At 39.9% G+C, this 21,421-nt stretch overlaps 1 protein-coding gene across 1 annotated transcript; it reads left to right on the top strand.

Moving 5' to 3' along the window:
• The first annotated feature begins 1,340 nt into the window (after positions 1–1,340).
• On the top strand, positions 1,341–20,583 carry LOC122559807 (uncharacterized). Its single transcript, XM_043709865.2, has 6 exons — positions 1,341–1,932; positions 6,921–7,120; positions 11,389–11,461; positions 13,874–13,964; positions 16,967–17,064; positions 20,057–20,583. Exons 1-6 carry the CDS (start codon positions 1,659–1,661, stop codon positions 20,332–20,334), a joined length of 1,014 nt encoding a protein of 337 aa, XP_043565800.2. The 5' UTR covers positions 1,341–1,658; the 3' UTR covers positions 20,335–20,583.
• Positions 20,584–21,421: the final 838 nt, after the last annotated feature.

Genomic DNA, 21,421 nt, shown 5'->3' with positions numbered 1-21,421 from the left:
CTATCCTTCCCCAAAATGTGCTTGGATCAGTTGGGATGAAGGTAGAGGTGGGAGTTAGTAGTACCTCTCTGGTATGAAAAAAAAGGCCCTTCAGCTCATTATGTCTGTGCACTATTCTAATTCAATTTTCCAACATTTGACCCATACGCCTTGGCATCGCAAGTGCACATCTAAGTATTTTTAAAAGGTGATGTGGAGACTTTGGAGTTGGATTGGGGTGGACAAGGTCAAAAATCAAATGACACCAGGTGATACTTCAACAGGTTCACCCAAAACCTCAAGCCCCTGGATCCCAACTCTCCCTCAGGCATGAGGAAGCTGTTGAGGGCATAGGTCAGGGTGAGAGGGGAAAGATACAAAAGAGACCTAAGGGGCAACTTTTTCCACAGAGGTATGGAATGAGCTGCCAGAGGAAGTGGTGGAGACTGGTACAATTGCAACATTTAAGAGACATTGGGATGGGTATATGAATAGGAAGGGTTTGGAGGGATATGGGCCGGGTGCTGGCAGGTGGGACTAGTTTGGGTTGGGTTATCTGATTGGCATGGACGGGTTGGACTCTATAACTCAGAGATAGTGACGATTGCAGATGCTGGAGATTCAGAATCAATAAAGTGTATCGCTGGAAAAGGCACAGCAGGTCAGGAAACATCTGAGAAGCAAGAGACTCTCTTGGTCTTCAGATGCTGCCTAACCTGCTGTGCCTTTTCCAGCGCCATACTCTACAGACCTCATGCAACTCAAGATTAGAGTGGTGCTGGAAAAGCACAGCTGGTCATGCAGCATCCGAGGAGCAGGAAAATCGATTTTTGTCTGAAATGTTGATTCGCCTGTTCCTTGTGTGAGAAATAGAGAAGTATGTTGTTTTTACAGAAAGCTAATAATGCTGACAAACTAAGTATTGCAAGGGTAAAAGCTCAATTATTAAGCTTCTAGGTAGATAAGTATATGTGTGTACCAGAAAGAGGAACAATAAGCCCAGACATAACGCTGAGGACAGCTGCAGTGATAAGATGAGCAACCCTCTTGTGCAATTGGAAAAGAAGAACGATGCAAAACCACTAACTTAACACCACTAACTTAACATGTGATAGTGGTTTTGCAAGACGGTTACAGTGTATGTTCAAGAAAACAGAAGGGGAGTTTAATATAGAAAAAGAGCAGTCACGTAGGGGCAATCAGGTCACAAGTTAGGCAGAGAACAAGGGTGATTGGGTAATGTAGGAGTCAGGGGAGGTGACCTCACGCAGCTCAAAGGAATAACAGTATACTTGTTTCAATGCTCATTGCTCATTTGCTTAACGCATTTGCAGCCCTTTCTTATAAGATTGTAAATAAATTTTCTTGTTTCTAGCTTTTGGTGGTCTCAGCTAATTTTGTTGAGTTTGTTTCCAACACTTGGATGCTGCCTGACCTGCTGTGCTTTTCCAGCACCACTCTAACCTTGACTCTAATCTCCAGCATCTACAGTCCTCACTTTCGTTTGGATTTCATGCAACTCCCCAGCTGAAGTTTACCAAATGTCTTATACAAAATTTGAGCGAAAGTTAAAAAGAACATTTTGAAGAAGCTCAGAGGATCTGGTAACTTCCAGTAGGAGAAGACAGAGAGAGAAGTTCACATTGCTAGTGCAATTTGATTCTGCTCCTGAAGCCTGGATGTTGGGAAAGGCGATTGAGTTTCGAAACGGTTGGTGCGGCACCTTCCAGCGGCGATCCGTAGGAGGGCGGTGGTGGGAGGATTCCCGCACGGTCATGATAGGCCGGGCTGGGCCACAGCGGCCTGGACTGACCATGTCGCTCAGCCAGCAAGTGGCACTGGCCCTGTGTCTCTTTATCTGTGTCTTTCTGGTGATTCCGAGAATGCTGGGGACTCCTGGCAGCGGGAAAGAGGCCGCGGGCCGGGCTCCGTCAGCGGGTCATCGTCCCCAAGGTATTGGCAGGGCGTGGGAGGTGAGGAGTGGGCACTCATCATGGAGGTGGGGTGGAGAGAGGGACAATGGCACCGACCTCGTCGGGTGGGGGGGACGTAGGAAAGGGCACTGATCGTGGTGGGGAGCCATGATGTGGAGGTGCCGGTGTTGGACTGGGGTGGATAAAGTTAAAAATCTCACAACATCAGGTTATGGTGCGGGAGGTCAGGATGGGCATTGGCGTGTGTATGGAATTGGCACTGACTGTGGCATGGGGAACATAACACTAATAGAGTGTGATGCAGATACTCAGCAGCCCCTGAACACCAGCCCATATTACAGGGAGCACTGACTAAGGTGTAGATGCAATGACTAGAAGTTTGAATGCAGGCACTGAATGAGGTTATCGCCCCAAGAGGATTACGGACATTCGGTTTCAGTCTGTGGCTGACCCGTTGTCGATTTTCCTGCTCCTCGGATGCTGCCTGACCTGCTGTGCTTTTCCAGCACTATACTCTCGACTCTGAGCTCTAGCATCTGCAGTCCTCACTTTCTCCCCATAGGCATTGTGTATCCAAAATCGAAAAGTGTGGCGCTGGAAAAGCACAGCAGGTCAGGCAGCTTGCGAAGAGGAGGAGAGTTGACGTTTTGTGCATAAGCCCTTTATTAGGAATGTGGTCATGAGTAGCCAAGGCCAACATGGGAATACTTCAATGTTTTTCTTCAAATAGTGTCAGGGAATCCTCAATATGTGTAGATGAGGCTACAGGGTTTAATGTTTGATTGGAAATTTGGCAACTCTGCCATTAAAATATTCATCAGTGTTGCATTGACATTCCTGATGAAGAGCTTATGCCCGAAACATCGAGTCTCCTACTCCTCGGATGCTGCCTGACCTGCTGTACTTTTCCAGTGCCACACTGTGCTGGTAGTGTCAGTCTGGATTTTCTGTCCATTCTGTGGATTGGAACCTGAATCTAAAAACTTCCAACTAAAAATGGCATGAACTGAACTGTGTCTGATGCAATAAATATTTGTTTTAATAGTCTGACCTGTGTATAATTCAATGATTGGTGAGGTTTTCTCCAACTTGCTGTCTTTTGAGACTATCTATTATACAGATTGAGTTTTCAAATAAGCAACTAACAATGTAATCTTATAATGCAGTGTTGAATATTCACTAACTTATGGACACCTTCACTTAAATTATCAATACCAGTCCAATCAATGTTGTTGCTTTCTTATGACATTTCCTCATTTTGTGGCCTATTATGCTTTAATCTTGTTTCACTGACTCGCCTCTTTTCGGTACCAAAAATCCTCTTAGTTCTCTTGGCTTTGTTCCTCTAGCTAAAATTCAAACATCAGCACTTGATGTCTGAAAAATTAATTCAAATACATTTGCAAGGGATGTTGTAAAGTTAATTTTGAATGAGGCATTTTCATATTTGTTATGGTAATTTCCACAGCATTTGTCGTTCTGTGTTGATGTAGGTTACACTTGGAGATTTTAATTACTTTTGAATTATGTATAATTGTTGTGTGATTGGAATTTTGAATCACAGGCACTGACATTTCTGGGTTTGGAAAATACACACAACTTGCAAGCCATGACCAGGAATTTGACTTCCACCAAGCTCATTCCTGATGAAGGGCTTTTGCCCAAAATGTCGATTCACCTGCTTCTCTGAAGCTGCCTGACCTGCTGTGCTTTTCCAGCACCACATTCTCGACTCTAATCTCCAGCAATTGCAGTCCTCACTTTCACCTTGTAGACTGGCTCTTTAAGTTCAGAAAGAGGGGATCTCCTTGGACCTGTACTGGAATAGTAAATTCTGTAGTTTCCATTTATTGGTTTCTTTTGATGCAATACGTCATTTTCAAAATGTCTGTAGTTATGCCCAACTATTTGTACTTTAGCACAATTTTGTTCCGCTTAATTAAACCTAATGGAATCCCGGTGATGCGATGTTGGCCTGTATTGGTTACAGTAATTACACTTTATTCAACTCAGGTCACACTTACAGTATCTGGGTGATGGTTTTTCAAGAAATAACGTTGGTGTCTGAGTAAAAGTTGGATTATATAGAATTGCACTCTCTGACTGTAGCCCCTGGCCTGAGCTCTGGTGTTTCCTGAATTCTGCCTGAAATATTCTCACATCCTGTCAATTTGAATACCTTCTTATAATTCAAAACTACTGAATCTCATATATCAATCACTAGCTTACACTCATCATCTTTTTGTCCAAATTAAACAAATTCATTGTACACAATGTTCTGTAGCCTGGCTTTTGATCTTCTGCCTCCCTGACGTCATTTGCTTTTACTGTTGCAGCTGTTTACTTCTTGCATTATAGCCTTGTGGATTATGATACCTCTAAGGGGCATATCCAAGTACTTCTGATTTTAGTGAAGCATACACACCAGCATTCACTGATGATCTATGTAATCTAAAGTTATCAGTGCAGCTTTGGTAATACTAAGTAGTATGTCTTCGAACTGAAATAAATAAGAAAATTGATAACATTACTGTTGAAGGCTGCCTGCTTATCCCACGTTCCCTTGGAAATTTGGCTGCCTGTATGTTCTGGCCTTATTTTTCTTCAGTCATGGAATGAGAGTGTCACCAGTTAGCTTCTAACTTGCATTTCCATTCCATACAACAATGTAGCATAGGTGTCACTAGCAAGGTCAGCATTGCACTGATCCCGAGTTAATTTTGAACTGATTGATTAGCATTTCAGAGGGCAGTTCAGGGTCAAGCACATTGCTGTGGAGTCAAATACAGATTTCCTCTCCTTTAAAGCAAAGGTAGATTTGTTGAACAGTAAAGAAAATAAGGGTTTTGGTGAGTGAGTGGATAGGTGGAGCTGAGTCTATAAGAAGATTCAGTTGTGATCTTGTTGAATGACAAGATCACAACTCGAGGGACCACATTTCCTACTTGTACTTCATATGTGTGAATCAAATAGATTTTTTATGATAGCAGACAATATTTACATGCCAAGTTATATTGAATTCAAATTTCACCACCTGCTTTGATGAGATTTGAACCCATGTGTCCAGAACATTAGCCTGGGTTTTGGATTACTAGTCCAGTGATGTAACCACTATACACCACCTTATAGCCACAGTGTTTGTATAGCTGGTCCAGTTCAGTTTCTGGTCAATAGTAACTCCCAGAATTTTGATTTAAGATGTATATGTGTGTGTCTGTGCATGCATGTGTGCCACTGCCTGACATGTGTGAGAAGAAAATGTGATTGCCATGTATTGGCCCAGGTCAGGACTTCTAATCTATCTGATAGCTGATTTGTTACATGAATAAACTAGGCTCACTTTAGTTTTCTTGAAATTGCTTTGCATCACCTTCTACATAGCAGATCAAATATAATGTGGAAAGATATGAGGTTATGCACTTTGGCCAAAAGAATAGAGAAGCTGAATAATGTTTAAATGGAGAAAGACTGTTGTTGTGGTTCTGTTCGCCGAGCTGGGAACTTGTGTTGCAGACGTTTCGTCCCCTGTCTAGGTGACATCCTCAGTGCTTGGGAGCCTCCTGTGAAGCGCTTCTGTGATCTTTCCTCCGGCATTTATAGTGGTTTGAATCTGCCGCTTCCGGTTGTCAGTTCCAGCTGTCCGCTGCAGTGGTCGGTTATATTGGGTCCAGGTCGATGTGCTCATTGATTGAATTTGTGGATGAGTGCCATGCATCTAGGAATTCCCTGGCTGTTCTCTGTTTGGCTTGTCCTATAATGTCCAAAGATGTGCGGGTAAGGTGAATTGGTCATGCTAAATTGCCTGTAGTGTTAGGTAAAAGGGTAAATGTAGGGGAATGGGTGGGTTGCGCTTCGGCGGGTCGGTGTGGACTTGTTGGGCCGAAGGGCCTGTTTCCACACTGTAAGTAATCTAATAATAGTAGTGTTGTCCCAGTCGAACTCATGTTGCTTGTCATCTGCATGTGTGGCTACTAAGGATAGCTGGTCGTGTCGTTTCGTGGCTAGTTGGTGCTCATGGATGAGGATCGTTAGCTGTCTTCCTGTTTGTCCTATGTAAGACTTCAGAACCTACAGAACAGAGGGACTTGGGAGTCCTTCTTCATGAATCACCAAGGATTAGCATCCAAGTTTCGCAGGTGAAAGGGAAGGCAAATAGTCTTCCATTGGCCTTTTATTCCAAAGGAAATGCATAAAAGTAGGGAAGTTTTGCTGAAACTATATAAAGCACTAGACAGACTGAAAGGTATATCAACATTGGAGGCAATTCAGGGAAGGTTCACTTGGCAGATACCAGGTGTGGTGGGATTGTCTTATGAGGAGAGATTGAGTAGCTTGGGCGTGTACTCATTGGTTTATTGAAGAATAAGAGAGGGCCTTATTGAAATGTACAAGATTCATAAGGGACTTGATAGGATTGATGCAGAAAAATTGTGTCTGCTAGTTTTAAGAAACAATGTCAGACTAAGGGGGTCACACATTTAAGAGTTGAGAGAAAATTTCTTCTATCAGAGGTAGTGAATCTGTGGAATTTCTTTACCATAGAGAGCCACAGAAGTTGGGTCAGTAAGTATATTCAAGGCCAAGTTAATTTTTTAAATCATTAGGGGAGTTGAGGGTTATGGGGAAAGAGTAGAAAGGTGGAGTTGAAGGTTGTCATGCCATCCATGATCTCACTGAATGGCTAAATAGCCTGATTGGGCAACCTTTGCTCCTACATCTGGTATCCCTGTTAACCTTCATTACTTTATAACTATTATCTGCAAGAGCTAGTGGGTTCCTGTGATCACAAAAAGAACAAGGCAACAATAGTTTAAGACATTCTAGCATTTACACATTGTGATGAAACATTCTTTGTAAGCAATTAGCAGAGAGTATATGATTCTCAGGTAATCCTTCATTTTATATGATTGCATTTGACTGTTTCATTGTATGATATAGCTTGATACCTGAAGTACAGTATCATATTGAATGACTTATTTGAATCTCTTCATTTGATGCATATTACAGTTCCTGGAAGAGGCCAGCCACTGGTTGCACAATCCCAATCCAATAGTCCCAAAGGACAGCCTAATATCAGGATGAAAAGTACAAATCAAAAGGAAATGAATAGTGACAAGACTCAGGGCAGAAACAAAGGATTTATTTTCCAGTTAATGCCACTTTATGCAATAGGAATAAGTGTATATGCAGTTTACAAACTCGTGCAGGTAAGTGCATTACTGTGGTGTACTTTACAAATAGAATAGCAATACATGAATATTTTTGAATGCTGTTCACCTCTGACACTGGCAAAATATTGACAGTTTCCTCTTTCTAATATTTTCTAACACCAGTATGACAATAATACAGATTAAAAGAGGAGGCTTTGCAACTTATAATATATCGATCCGTTTGTGTAGGAATTTTCAGTTTGTGAATTTTTTTTTCTGATGTTAAAAAATGTATTAATAATTTGATAATGCAGTATTTAAACTTTGCAACCAAATGTATAATTTATTGCATACCATAGACATAGGAGCAAAGTAGACTATTCAGCCAGACCTGACATCTTCTCTTCCTTTTTTTTGTCATTTGTAAACTTGGTTATAGTCCATTGACTTCACTCCTCCAGGACATTAATATATATTATAAATAATTGTAACTTCGCACTGATCTCTTTGATTGTCCACTAGTTATAGATTGCCATCCTGAAAATTCACCCCTTATCCAAACTGTGTCTTCTATTGGCTATCCAATCCTTTGTCCATGAATATACTGCCTCCAACACTATGAGCTGTTATCTTGTTAAGTAGCCTGAGGTGCGGCACCCTATCCAATACCTTCTGGAAATCCAAATATATTAAATCTATTGACTCTGCTTTATTTTTCTTATTACCCATCAAAGAATTCTAATAAATTTGCCAAGCATTACTTTCCCTTCATGAAGCCATTCTGAGTCTGCTTGATCATATTTTGCTTTTGTGAATACTCTGCTATTAATCCTTAATAATAGACTAACATTTTCCAATAGCAGATATTAACCTAACTGGCATTTAGTTACCAGTCTTTTGTCTCTTTCCCTTTTTAAATAAAGGTGTTACATTAGTGTTCCAATCCTTCAATACTTTTCAATAATCTAATGATTGCTAACAATATATCTCTGTATACTTCTTCTGCTATTTTGGAACACTTTCCATCAAGTCCAGGTGACTTATTGGTCTTGAGCCCTATGTTTCTCAAGCACTCTTTCATTAGTGATCGCTATTGTATTTATTTTCTCTCCTCCTTTTGTCCTTTGATTATTTAGATATTTAAGAAAGCAATTCGTGTCTTCTACTGTGAAGACTGACAGAACCCATTTATTTCAACTTCTCTGCCATTTCCTGGTTCCCCATTATAATTTAGTCAGCCCCATTCTCTAAGCAGCCATTACACTTTGGCTTCTCTCTTCCTTTTTGTATATTTAAAGAAGCTCTTTCTGTATTGATATTTCTTGCATGTTTATCTTCACTTTATTTTCTCCCTCTTGTATTCTTGGTTGTCTAGTTTTTTGGTTTTTAAAACTTCTCCAGCCCTCTGGATTACCACCAATCTCTGCCACATTTTGTTTTTTCTTTCAACTTGATGCTGTCCTTAACTTCTCAGTTAACTATGCTTAGCATACCCCCTTCCTAGAGTACTTCTCCGTCACTATAATATATCTTTGTCTAAATCATTAACTATTTTCTTAAATATTTGCTCATGGATTCACAGCCATTTTTGCTGTTAGACCCCTTTTTCCAGTTCTGGCTGTCCAACCTATGTTCACCCTTCAAATTGAATGTTATGGTCAATATTTCCTGTTGTTTTCATGCAAGAAGTAAAACAGGAAATAATCATGATACCACCAATGTTAACAGTCACAGAGTTTCTCAATACATTTCTATATTACCATAGTGACTACATTTCAGAAACTGTCATTGGCTGCGAAATGTTCTGAGACATTTGTGTTTGTGAAAGCTGCTATATAAAGATATATTTTTTTAAAAATGTAGATTGGGTATAGTGAGCTTATTATCAAAATATGTGTGTGGCACAAAAGCAATTGTGACTATTCTTGAAGAGTAAGTGACTTCAGGAGAATGCAGATCAATAAGTTGAGCATAAGCATAGTGGGATGATAGAAACAGAATGGTAACAACATAGAATGTTTAATGGGGATGGTTGTGATGTAATACATTTTAAGAAGAAGATATCATTTATGGATGTCAAATTTTTAAAGAAAACCAGAGAGATTTAGGTTCAGATATTAGAAAACGTTAGAGTGGAAATTCAGATTGATAAAGTATGGGTTTGGTTTGATATGTTTGGGTTTCCAAACATATAAATAGAAAGCAGGAATCATCAGCAGTGCTTTGCCTGGAGGCCCACTGAAGATGTAACCTAGTAGGGTGATGAAACGTTTTGGAAATGAACCTTCCAGCTCAGTGGGCAAACCTACATTCTGATAAAGTATATATTATCTTAGCCTTTAATTGTGAGCCACACAGTGTACAAAAACAAAGAAGTAATGCTAATCCCGTGCACACATTAGTTAGTTACTGATAAAATACTGTGTCCAATATTGCACATTGTACATTTGTAAGGGTATCAGGTTCATGGAGATGGGAGAAGGTGACCTTAGAGCAGCGTTGGTGCATCCCAGTGTGACATCTAATTGTTCCATGTCCCCTGTCCTGTTCCTGATCAGGCACCAAAGTACAGCCAAATGCCACTCACCTGGGACTTTGTTTTTATCTCTGTTTATGACCGGGAATAGCCCATTCACCCATTTGAGCTTTCTGTGCCGTCATGACTGATCTGTACCTAAACTCCATATTCTCCCTTTACTCCATGTCTCAGGATGCTATTGTTCAGCAAAAGCGTATCAAACACAGTGCTAAACATCCCTGCCCTGGTCAGATGGTGGGACATTTCCTTGAGGTTGTAGTGGCTTGAGGGGCTTGCTAGGACAATTGGACAAATAAGTTGGTGTGAAACTGGAATCATGTGTAAACCATACTTGGTAAGGCTGGCAAGTTCCTTCCATTAAAGGTATCAGTAAGCTAGTTTGTTTTTAAAAAAGACAATCTGACAGCTTGATAGTCACTTTTTTTAAACTGGTGCCAACTTTTTAGTTTTGGATTTTCAAAACAACTGTACACGGGTTGGCAAAGTGATATGATCGATTTTGAACTCCTGTTTGCTGCATTGTTATTTCAGGCCTTTGATAACTAGGCTACTTAAACCAACATTATGCCACCATACTTCAGCAAGTAAAGATGATTATTGTATCTAACTGAAATCCTGCTATCCTTTATTTCAGTGGAATTATTGATAATAATAGGCTAATGAATTCTGCTGAAATGGTGTGGGCAAGGGTTGGCCAAATTATCTCAAATATTGGACATTAAAATATCTTCCACAGTACAAGAAGAAAATAAGGACCTGCATTTGTACAATATCTTTCACCTTTCAAAGTCCTTTACAGCCAGTTAATTTCTTTCTAAAGTTAGAAGCAACTATACAAAAATGAATTAAAAGTAGAGTGGGCCGTTCAGCTCCTTAAGTCTGCTCTACTATAAGTTATGGTCATGGCTGATATTGTGAGCTCAACTCCACTTTCCAATCCACCATCTATAACTTTTGACTGGCTTGTCAATTAAGAATCTATCAAACTCAATAACCCATCTTCCACTTCATCCTGGAAAACAGAATTTCATAGATTAATGATTCGCTGAGGGAACGAAAATTGCCCCATCTGTGTGTTAATTGGAAGACCCCTTAGATTTAAACTGAACCCCTAGTTCTGGATTCTGCATTTTCTTGGCACCACCCTATGAAATCCCCTCAGGATCTTGTATGTTTCAATAAAATTACCACTCATTCTCCTAAACTCCAACAGATACAGGCCCAAGCGTCCAGCCTTTTCTTGTAAGACATATAAACTTCATCCCAGATTCCAGCTGAGGGAAATTTCTCTGAATCACATCTATTGCAATTATAGCCTTCCTTAAATAAGGAGATCAAACTGTACACAAGATATGGCCTCACCAATTCCCAATATAACTGTCAACTTGTGTGAGGCAAGGTTCCACAAACTGCAATGAGATGAATAATAAAACAAAGAACTGTGGATGCTGGAGATAGGAAACACATATAAACAGAAATTCCTGGAGAAGCTCAGCAGCTCCTGCAGTATCATTGGAGAGAAAGCAGAATTAATGCTTTGAGTCCAGTGACCCTCATTCTGAACCCTCCTTCAGTAAGATGAGTGATCAGTTTCAATGTTGTTACTTGAGGGCTAATTGTTTCCTGGCTGCTCTTCAAATAATGCCATTGGAGCTCTTAACACTAAACTGAGTAAGGAATATTTTGGCCTGACCTAGATGAAAGAAAAGCTTGTACTTTTGTATAGGTTTTATAGAGCTTACTGCGATACCTGTAATTGTTTGAAATATCTTTCCTGGCGTTCTAGATAAAATATAATGAAAATGAAAAAATAAGCAAAGAGAAAAATAAGGAGATTGACAAAAAGAGGAAAAATACAGGTAATACATTTAATAACGCAGTAAATTGTTGGAAAATGAAACCTTTCTGCAATGACTGCTAATGCAGTTTGTCATTATAGTTTGATTCTGCTGAAATGCATACCAGTGGTTTTATAATGTCATTGTATGTTGTTGACTGTGTCCTTTCTTCCCTTAAACCCTAATTTGTCTGTTTCTCATTCTCCTAACTCTCCTGTACTTACTGAATTGCTTTGGTTCCTGGTCAAGGTATGTCTTGATTTTGAAATTCTCATCTTTGTTTTCATATCTCTCCATAATTTTGACCTTGCTAATTCTGTGGTCCCCTTCAACCATTTAAGATATCTGCACTCCTCTAGTTCTGGGCTGTTGAGCAACACTGATTCTGGGATCTGAGCAGCATTTCTAGTTGAGCCTTCAGTTCAGTTCTGCCTAATCTCTAAAGTCTGAAATACCTTACCTGGATTTGAGCTATAGCGAGAGGCTGAATAGGCCGAGGCTGTTTTCCCTGGACTGTCAAAGGCTGAGGCGTGACCTTATAGAGGTTAATAAAATCATGAGGGGCATTATAAGGTAAATAGACAAGGTCTTTTCCCTGGGTTGGGGGAATCTAGAACTAGAGAGCATAGGTTTAGTGTGAGAGGGGAAAAATTTAAAAGGGACTCTGGCAACTTGATCACACAGAGGGGTGTATGGAATAAGCTGCCAGAAAAAGTGGTGGAGGCTGGTATAATTAAGCATTTAAAAGGCATCTTGATGGGTGTATGAAAATAGGAAGGGTTTGGAGGGATATGGGCCAAGTGCTGGCAAATGAGTTTAAATTCGGTTAGGATATCTGTTGGCATGGACGAGTTACACCAAAGGGTCTGTTTCCAAGCTGTACAACACTAAGACTCAACACCTCTGTCTCTCAGTCTTGCTTGCTTCCTTTAAAAAACACTCCTTATAACGTACTTCTGCTCAAAAGTTTGATAATCCTACTTACTTTGTCTTTATGTATCTGGGTGTTATATTTTTTGTTCCTCTTGTGAAACCATGTGAGATGTTTTATTAGGTTAAAGTTGCTGTATTGTTCTTGGTGCTATTGCACATATAATATCATACAATTATAATGAAGTCAGATAATGTGTTTGGATTCTTCAGTGCTTGTCTTAATTTGTAATAATTATTTATTAGCTACCCTACAGCAGAAAGGATATGGAGTAAGTTAATGATTGTGCCATATAAAGGAACACCTGTGCCGCCTGAGTTACCCTCTGGGTCACATTCAGACATATATTGATGTTTCTTTGTAGTTTGGTGACAATGCTAGAGCTCTCGATTTAACTGCGTAGATTGCAGGGCTTCAGGGAAGTGACCTATAACCATCTTGTGGAGGGCATCTAGGGATGTGCTGTTACCAGTACCTGCATCCTGAGAATGGAAATCTCTCCATTCAGTACTGAAATGTCACCCTACATAGTTCATTCAAGTCTGAATTGGGGCTTTTTAAAATTTATTCATTTTGTGGAGAAGGTAGGATTGAGCTGCCTTCTTGAGCCACTGTGGTCCACCTGCTGTGGGTTGACCCACAATGCCATTAGGAAGGGAATTCCAGGAGGTTGACAGTAAAGGTATGGCAATATATTTCCAAGTTAGGATGGTGAGTGGATTGGAGGGTAACTTGAAGGTGGTGATGTTTCACATATCTGCTGCCCTTGTCCTTCTAGATGGAAGAGGTCATGGGTTTGGAAGGTGCTGTCTGAGGATCTTTGATTAATTTTTGCAGTGCATCTTGTAAATAGTACACACTGCTGCTACTGAACGTTGGTAGATGCTTGCAGATGTAATGCCAATCAAGTGGACTGCTTTGTCCTGGATGGTGTCAAACTACTTAAGTGTTGTTGGGGCTGTAGTTATCAAGGCAAGTGGAGAGTACTCCCTCACACTCCTAATTTGTGCCTTATAGCTGATGGACAAGAATTGGGGAGTCAGGAGGTGAGTTAATCCTAACCTCATACCTGCTCTTGTAGCCACTGTGTTTATGATGTGAGTCCAGTTGAGTTTCTGGTCAATGATAACCCTCAGGATGTTAATAGTGGAGGATTCAGTGATAGTAACTTACATTGAATATCAAGGGACGGTGGTTAGATTGTCTCTTATTGGTGATGGTCATAACCTGGCATTTGTGTGGCGTGAATGTTGTCAGCCCAAGCCTGGATATTGTCCAGAACTTGTTGCATTTGAACATGGACTGCTTCAGTATCTATGGAGTCGAGAATGGTACTGAACGTTATGCAATCATCAGTGAACATCCCCATTTCTGACTTTGTGCTTGGCCCTGTGGCTTGAATTGAGGCCAGAAAGCTACCAACTGAGCCAAGGTAATGTTAAGACTTAGACTGTAAACTGGTTTAGGCAATGTTTTAGTAACACAAGAAACTTTTGATCTAGAAAATCAGCTTTCTGAACTGGAGATACGTTTGGCACAGACAGAGAGAATGCTGGACTCATTAGTAAAAGAATTAGATCCACTCACCAACTGGTAAGTGATTTGTTGCCCTTCTGCTGGTTTTTTAAAATATATTTTGTTTTTTCACACTAGATGTTGGTTTGATTTTCTTAAACATCCTTATTTGACAACCAGTAAATTAACCCACCTCAGCCTCTTGGAGTCTTTCATTTGACTGTTCCATCTTCCATTGTTGTTTTTTGTGGCTTAGCCCCTTTGCATCTGCTTTCGTGAGTGCTCTGTTTCTATTCCTCCTAGTTACCTGTTGCATTTTCTTCTCACCAATCTCCATTGCCTTCCACATCTCTCAACATGTTTTCTTTGTCAGTATCCATTTGTATGTTTGCTGTACCCTACCAAAATTGCAGCTCTACACATTTGCTCGTCTGCTGTGCTGTTGTAAATTTGGACCATTGTTCCTTTCCCTATCTTCTCCCACCACTTAGAGCCACCAAAATGCGTTGTTGGCAAACAACTCCCATGGATGTCTCCTGGAGTTCCCTTATTTCATTTGTTTCTGCTTGGAAGAGTCTCTTTCTTGACCTTGCCTTTGATTTTCAATTTGTTTTTGTTTCTATTTTCTCCACCTACCACCTTCCAATAAACTGCTGCCATGTTAAGAAGGCTGTACAGTTGGTGTCATAGGACTCTTGTGGTGCAGTGGTAGTGTCACTACTGCTGTACCAGAAGGTCCGGGTTTGAGTGCCACCTGTTGCAGAGTTGTTTTCATGTGTCTCAACAAGTTTAATTTAAAAATATCTACGGTTGCTGTCATCACAACTAGAAACAACTGGCCAAAGTCAATGATTCATATGGAACCTGCTCAGTGTGGAGAATGAAGAAGGGGTTCTCTAGGATTTCCATCATGTGCGCAATCCAATTAAATAGCTACCCAATTAATTTACACTTAACTGATCCACATTATGTTCTTCAAATGCCACTTTCTGACTTTATTTTTGTAAATCAAAATAAATAAAAAGTTGCGTGTTGACTAAAGACTGCTCTGGCTATTGAATAAGTTACATTTTATGCTCTGTGCATTGTACCTCTAGTTATTGTGAACATAGCACAGTACAGAATCGGAAAAGACTCTGCAGTCCTCCTGGCAGGTCCCACAGATAGTTATTAGGTAGGAAATTCTTAGTACTAAAACTGTTGTAAACTATCCACTTCGGGTTAGTATTAATCTGTAATTCTATAATCTATAATTCCATGTATGGATATCCTTTTTGTAAGCTGCTCTTGCCATCTTCTATCAGCCAGTTTTTGTGAGCAGAGAGGATCACAATTTTATCCTGTTTTAAAATCTGCTTGTATAATAAGAATTCTGAAGATGTGGTATCATTTCTAACTTGGCCTCAATACCAGATCACTGAGATAGTTTATCTCCTGAATGGATTGATGTTTGTTAGCTTGAATCGAATATCTATCGGAACTTAATACAAGGAGCTCCAATAAAAGGAAGAGTTGGGGAGCTGGGAGCAGGTGTAAATTATGGGTCTTTAGTGTGAATGGAGATTATCATAAATAACTTAACAACTTTCATACCTCCAACTGAATCTGTTCAACTGAAATTGAATCTGTGTGTGAACCTATATGAACATATTCAATGTGTGCACCAGGCATATGAAAAGCACCTGGACTAGTACAGTGAACAAATATTACTATTTTCAATATTGTAACAAAGTAAAATCATACTGATCCAGTGTTTGCTTAATGCAAAAGTGATGCAGGTATAAATCCTGTGAACATTATAAAATTTATCCTCTCCTGTATGTTACAAAAGAGTCAGTTGTGGGTGAGTAACATAAATTTGGGGCAGGTGAGGAGAAAGCACATGTGTACGGTGAAGACAAGTTGGAATGAGTAGTGGGGATGAGGAGGGTGCAAGAGATCTAAGAGTTGAGATGAAACAGTGGTGGGAGACGAGCAATAAAGTTGGGCTGTCGAGTGGATTTGACAGGCAATATGTTGGCAGCTTAGTTGCAGTTAAGGCAGGTAAAGATATTGAAGACCAGGACTGTCTTTTCATTGTTGCTCCATGTCCTTTACATGAAAATATAAAGGAAAGTTCAAATTGACATTTCACTGTTGCCATTGTTGTGAATTAACTTAAACCAAAGTAACAAAACTTTACCCTTTCTGTTTGGGACTAAGCTTACTGCAGGTGGAGATAGGAGCCAGTTGCTATTTATTTGCAATGCCAATGCAGGATTATTATAACAAGCAGGTTATGCAGCATCTGAGCAGCAGGAGAATCGACGTTTCGGGCAGGAGCCCTTCATTAATAAATGTTGATTCTCCTGCTCCCTGGATGCTGCTTGACCTGCCGTGCTTTTCCAGCACCACATACTCTCGACTCTGATCTCCAGCAAGTGCAGTTCTCACTTTCTTCTATTATAATGAGCAGCTAATCTTAAATTATCATAAATTATTCAATTTTATGAATTATACTTAATATATTTATCTTGCAATAAATTTTTGTTTAGAATTAACTGCTACAACTTATTGCAGAAGATGCATATAGTTACAAATTTTGTTTGACCCACAATGAAGGATTGAAAACAATTCTTATAGTCTGGATTTAAATATTAATTTGTATTCGTGAACTGTTGCTTTCAAAAAGATTGCAATACAGTCAGTTCTGCTATAACACGGTAGTTCCATTCTTGTGCAATCCTGTGTTTTAAGAAAATTGTACAATAGCAGCATGATTTAAACTAATGGGGTCGGAATCACGTTATAACCAATACACGCTTTAAAACTTCGCGCTTTAGAAACAGTGTCCTCAATTCGTCGATCGTGTTATGGCAAATTCGTGTTAACAAAATGCGTGTTGTAGCAGAACGAACTGTACTTTAAACACTAATTCTTGGCAATCCTTATTTTTGCAATTGGGTGCAACTTGAGCAATTGCAACTTGTACAGTATAGTGCTTAATTTGCAAAATAGGCGAAACAATGCTGAAGTGCTGTGATGTATAATACCTTGGACCCTGCTTAACTTCAGACTTTATTGCTTTACATTCAATTTAGTGTTGATGCCGTAGCCTCTGAGCAGAAGAATGAAATTATGACACAGCTTCAGCAATTAAGGCAGCTGATGAAAGAGAGACAGGCACCCAATATCGTTGGTAAGATGTTTGGTGATTCCATGTAAAGCATTGAGGTTTTGTCCGTTGTGTGCAGGAGAGTTTTCTGACACAGTGTGTAGACAGGCCAACAAGGGGCGAGGCCACATTAGATTTGGTACTGGGTAGTGAACCTGACCAGGTGTTCGATTTGGAGGTAGGTGAGCACTTTGGTGATAGCGACCACAATTCACTTTACTTTAGCGATGGAAAGGGATAGGCATACACCGGAGGGCAAGAGATACAGCTGGGGGAAAGGCAATTGCGATGCGATTAGACAAGATTTAGGAAGCATAGGATGGGGAAGGAAACTGCAGGGGATGGGCACAATAGAAATTTGGAGCTTATTCAAGGATCAGCTATTGTGTGACCTTGGTAAGTATGCACCTGTCAGACAGGGAGGAAGTTGTCGAGCGCAGGAGTCGTGGTTTACTAAACAAGTTGAATCTCTTGTCAAGAGGAAGAAGGTGGCTTAGGTTAGGATGAGATGTGAAGGCTCAGTGATGGTGATGGAGAGTTATAAGGTAGCCAGGAAAGACCAAAAGAAAGAGCTAAGACAAGCGAGGAGGGGACATGAGAATTTGTGGCGGGTAGGATCGGGGAAAACCCTAAAACTTTCTATAGGTATATAAGGGATAAAAGAATAACTCGAGTAAGATTAGGGCCAATCAAGGTCAGTAGTTGGAAGTTGTGCTTGGAGTCAGAGGAGATGGGAGAAGCACTAAATATTTTTCATCAGTATTCACACTGGAAAAAGACAATGTTGTCGAGGAGAATACTGAGAAACAGGCTACTAGACTAGATGAGATTGAGGTTCACATGGAGGAGGTGTTAGAAATTCTGGAAAGTATGAAAATGGATAAATCTCCTGGGCTGTATGGGATTTATCCTAGGATTCTCTGAGAAGCAAGGGGGAAATTGCTGAGGCTTTGGCTTTGATCTTTATGTCGTAATTGTCTACAGGAATACTATCAGAAGACAGGAGTTTAGCAAATGTCCCCTTGTTCAAAAAGGGGAGTAGAGGCAACCCTGGTAATTACAGACCAGTGAGCCTTACTTGAGTTGTGAGTAAAGTGTTGGGAAAGGTTATAAGAGATAGGATTTATAATCATCTCGATAGAAACAAGTTGATTAGGGATAGTCAACATGGTTTTACGAAGGATAGGTTGTGCCTCAAACCTTACTGAGTTCTTTGAGAAGGTGACCAAACAGGTGGATGAGGGTAAAGCCATTGATATGGTGGAAATTGATTTCAGTAAGGCGTTTGATAAGGTTCCTCACTGTAGGCTACTGCACAAAATACGGAGGCGTGGGATTAAGGGCGATTTAGCGGTTTGGATCAGAAATTGGTTGACTGAAAGAAGGCAAAGGATGGTGGTTGATGAGAAATGCTCATCCTTGAGTTCAGTTACTAGTGGTGTACCGCAAGGATCTGTTTTGGGTCCACTGCGATCTGTCATTTTTATAAAAGACCTGGATGAGGGTGCAGAAGGATTGGTTAGCAAATTTGCAGACAACACTAAGGGCGGTATAGTTGTGGATAGTGCAGAAGGATGTTGTAAGTTACAGAAGGACATGGATAAGCTGCAGAGCTGTATTGAGAGGTGGCAAGTGGAGTTTAATGCAGAAAAGTGTGAAGTGAATCACTATGGAAAGAGTGACAGGAGTGCAGAGTATTGGGTGAATGGTAAAATGTTTGGTAGTGCAGATGAGCAGAGAGATCTTGGTGTCCATGTACATGGATCCTCAAAGTTGCCACTCAGGTTGATAGGGTTGCTAAGAAGGCATACGGTGTGTTAGCATTTATTGGTAGAGGGATCGAGTTTCAGAACCATGAGGTCATGCTGCAGCTTACAAAACTTTGGTGCGGCTGCACTTGGAGTATTGTGTACAGTTCTGGTCACCGCATTATAGGAAGGATGTGGAAGCTTTGGAAAAGGTTCAGAGGAGATTTACTAGGATGTTGCCTGGTATGTAGAGAAGGTCTTATGAGGAATGGTTGAGGGACTTGAGGCTCTGTTTGCTAGAGAGAAAAAGGTTGAGAGATGAATTGAGACACATAATCAGAGTTAGATCGAGTGGACAGTGAGAGCCTTTTTCCTAGGATGGTGATGGCTAGCACGAGGGGGCATTGCTTTGATTTGAGGGATGATCGATATAGGACAGATGTCCGAGATAGTTCTTTACTCAGAGAGTAGTAGGGCCGTGGAATGCACTGCCTGCAACTGTTGTAGACTCGCCAACTTTCCGGGCATTTAAATTGTCATTGGATAAGCATATGGATGAGAATGGAATAGTGTAGGTTAGATGGGCTTCAGATTGGTTTCACAGGGCGGCACAACATCGAGGGCCAAAGGACCTTTCCTGCGTTGTAATGTTCTAAAATAATTAAAATGAACTAAAGTACATCACTACCTTAGTTGTGGCAGTGAGCTTCACTTTAATGCCTTGATCATGTTTTAGTTTGTTGGTTTTGCTTTTATATTTCTTCTTGAAACCCACCTCTTTGATCAAGTTTATGATCACCTGTCCTATCTCATTGTTGCCTAGTTTAAAATTCCTGAAGAAGGGCTCATGCCCGAAACATCGATTCTCCTGCTCCTTGGATGCTGCCTGACCTGCTGCGCTTTTCCAGCAACACATTTTCAGCTCTGATCTTCAGCATCTGCAGTCCTCACTTTTTCCTAGTTTAAAATTTCATCTGATATTGCACTTGAAGCACCTTAGAATGTTGCACTATGTCAAAGGCATTACATAAATTCAAGTTGTCCCGCAGAACATGATATTAATCTTTATATTTCTAAATGTGCATATACAGAAGCTTAAAATATTATTTTGAGACAGTACTTGAGGAATTGAAGAGAACTTGGAAAAGAATTTTACATGAAAATGTTTTGACTTATGGAACATTAGTACTTTATTCCCAGTGATAGTTTAATATAATTTCAACAACTATTTCTGTTTAGAATCATAATCTGTTTTCTCCCCAATTTAGAAAACGTAACACCTATCATTGAGGATGAAGACCGTGTCGAGGACATTGAGATAAAGGCACAAATGTCTGAAGATCTGATCTCTGCAGAGAGTGAAGAAGACATGCGAGATGATGTTGACCCAGTAATTGGCAAAGTACCATTTTGTGACGAGGTTGAGTTGAGTAGCATTTCCACAGCAGATGCTGAGAGCGATTTTGAAGTTGATGCAGATTTGCCAGAAACTCATGAACCCGTAGAGTTAAGAAGGCGCAATAAAATGAATGAGTTTGGGAAATAAATCGCTAATCATCCCTGTATATTCATATTTTATCCATTACCTGATTCACTTTGTTTATTGTGTGGTTTTATAGAAATATTATTTCCATGATACTTGTTACTATTTAAAACAGATTAAAATTGACATTGACCTAATATATTCAAAAGCATTGACACATCAGGAAATTGGTTTTAGTTAGTTAGGATTTACTTGTTCCATATAGTTATAATGACCTTGATTGTTTTTATATTAAAATCATTGTGAAATTAACATGGAGCATTGCATTATTTGGAATCTTGATCTATCTAAACTCATGTTAGTAAACTGAATGTTTGTTTAATTTGTGTGCATATAATTTTACTTTCTATCAAATACTGAACTCAACTCTGAAATGTTGTCATGCTTTTGTAAGTAAGAGTGTTGTTGTATTTAAGGATATACACATTTGTGTTTTTACAGAATAAATTACACCCAAATTTAATAAGGGAGGAAGAGTGCAAGAAAAAGACTACAAAATGTGTTCTTAGTGCTGATCTTTTAACCTGGTGAACTCAGTCTCAGCCTGCTGCCTTCCAGACAGAGCTCTGACTTCACTTGCACTTGCTATCTAGCCTCACAGTCTACATCAAAAACTGCTGAAAGTATACCTGCAAAAAGAATGAATAGATTAATTATTTGAATTTGATTCTTCTTCAGAACAGGAGTCAAAATTTTAATTGTTAGGAGTTAACAGACCAGAATCTGCTCCTCAATTCAACAAGATCTCTTACTGAATCATTCACTTACTAATCATTCACATCAACCTCACCTTCCTGAAATATCACCATATTTATTCCCCAACAATGCAACACATCTGTTGACCTATGTCTTGAATATACATCCCATTATCTAAAGAAAGATGTACTCGCATTGAAAACAGTCCAGAGAGCTGACATGGTTGATCCCAGGTATGAAGATCTTTTGAGGACAGGTGGAGTAGGTTGGGCTTATACATATTGGAATTTAGGAGAATGAGGGGAGGCCTATTGAAATATAAGATTTTTAGGGGGCTTGACAGGGTAATTGTAGAAAGGTTGATTCCCCTTATAGGAGTAGAAAGTGAGGTCTG

Source organism: Chiloscyllium plagiosum, unplaced genomic scaffold (assembly GCF_037043375.1).
Source record: "Chiloscyllium plagiosum isolate Xiang-an unplaced genomic scaffold, Cpla_swu_hap1 HiC_scaffold_19, whole genome shotgun sequence".
Lineage (NCBI taxonomy): Eukaryota > Metazoa > Chordata > Chondrichthyes > Orectolobiformes > Hemiscylliidae > Chiloscyllium > Chiloscyllium plagiosum.
The sequence above is the reverse complement of the archived record's forward strand: the minus strand, read 5'-3'. Positions and strand labels throughout refer to the sequence as shown.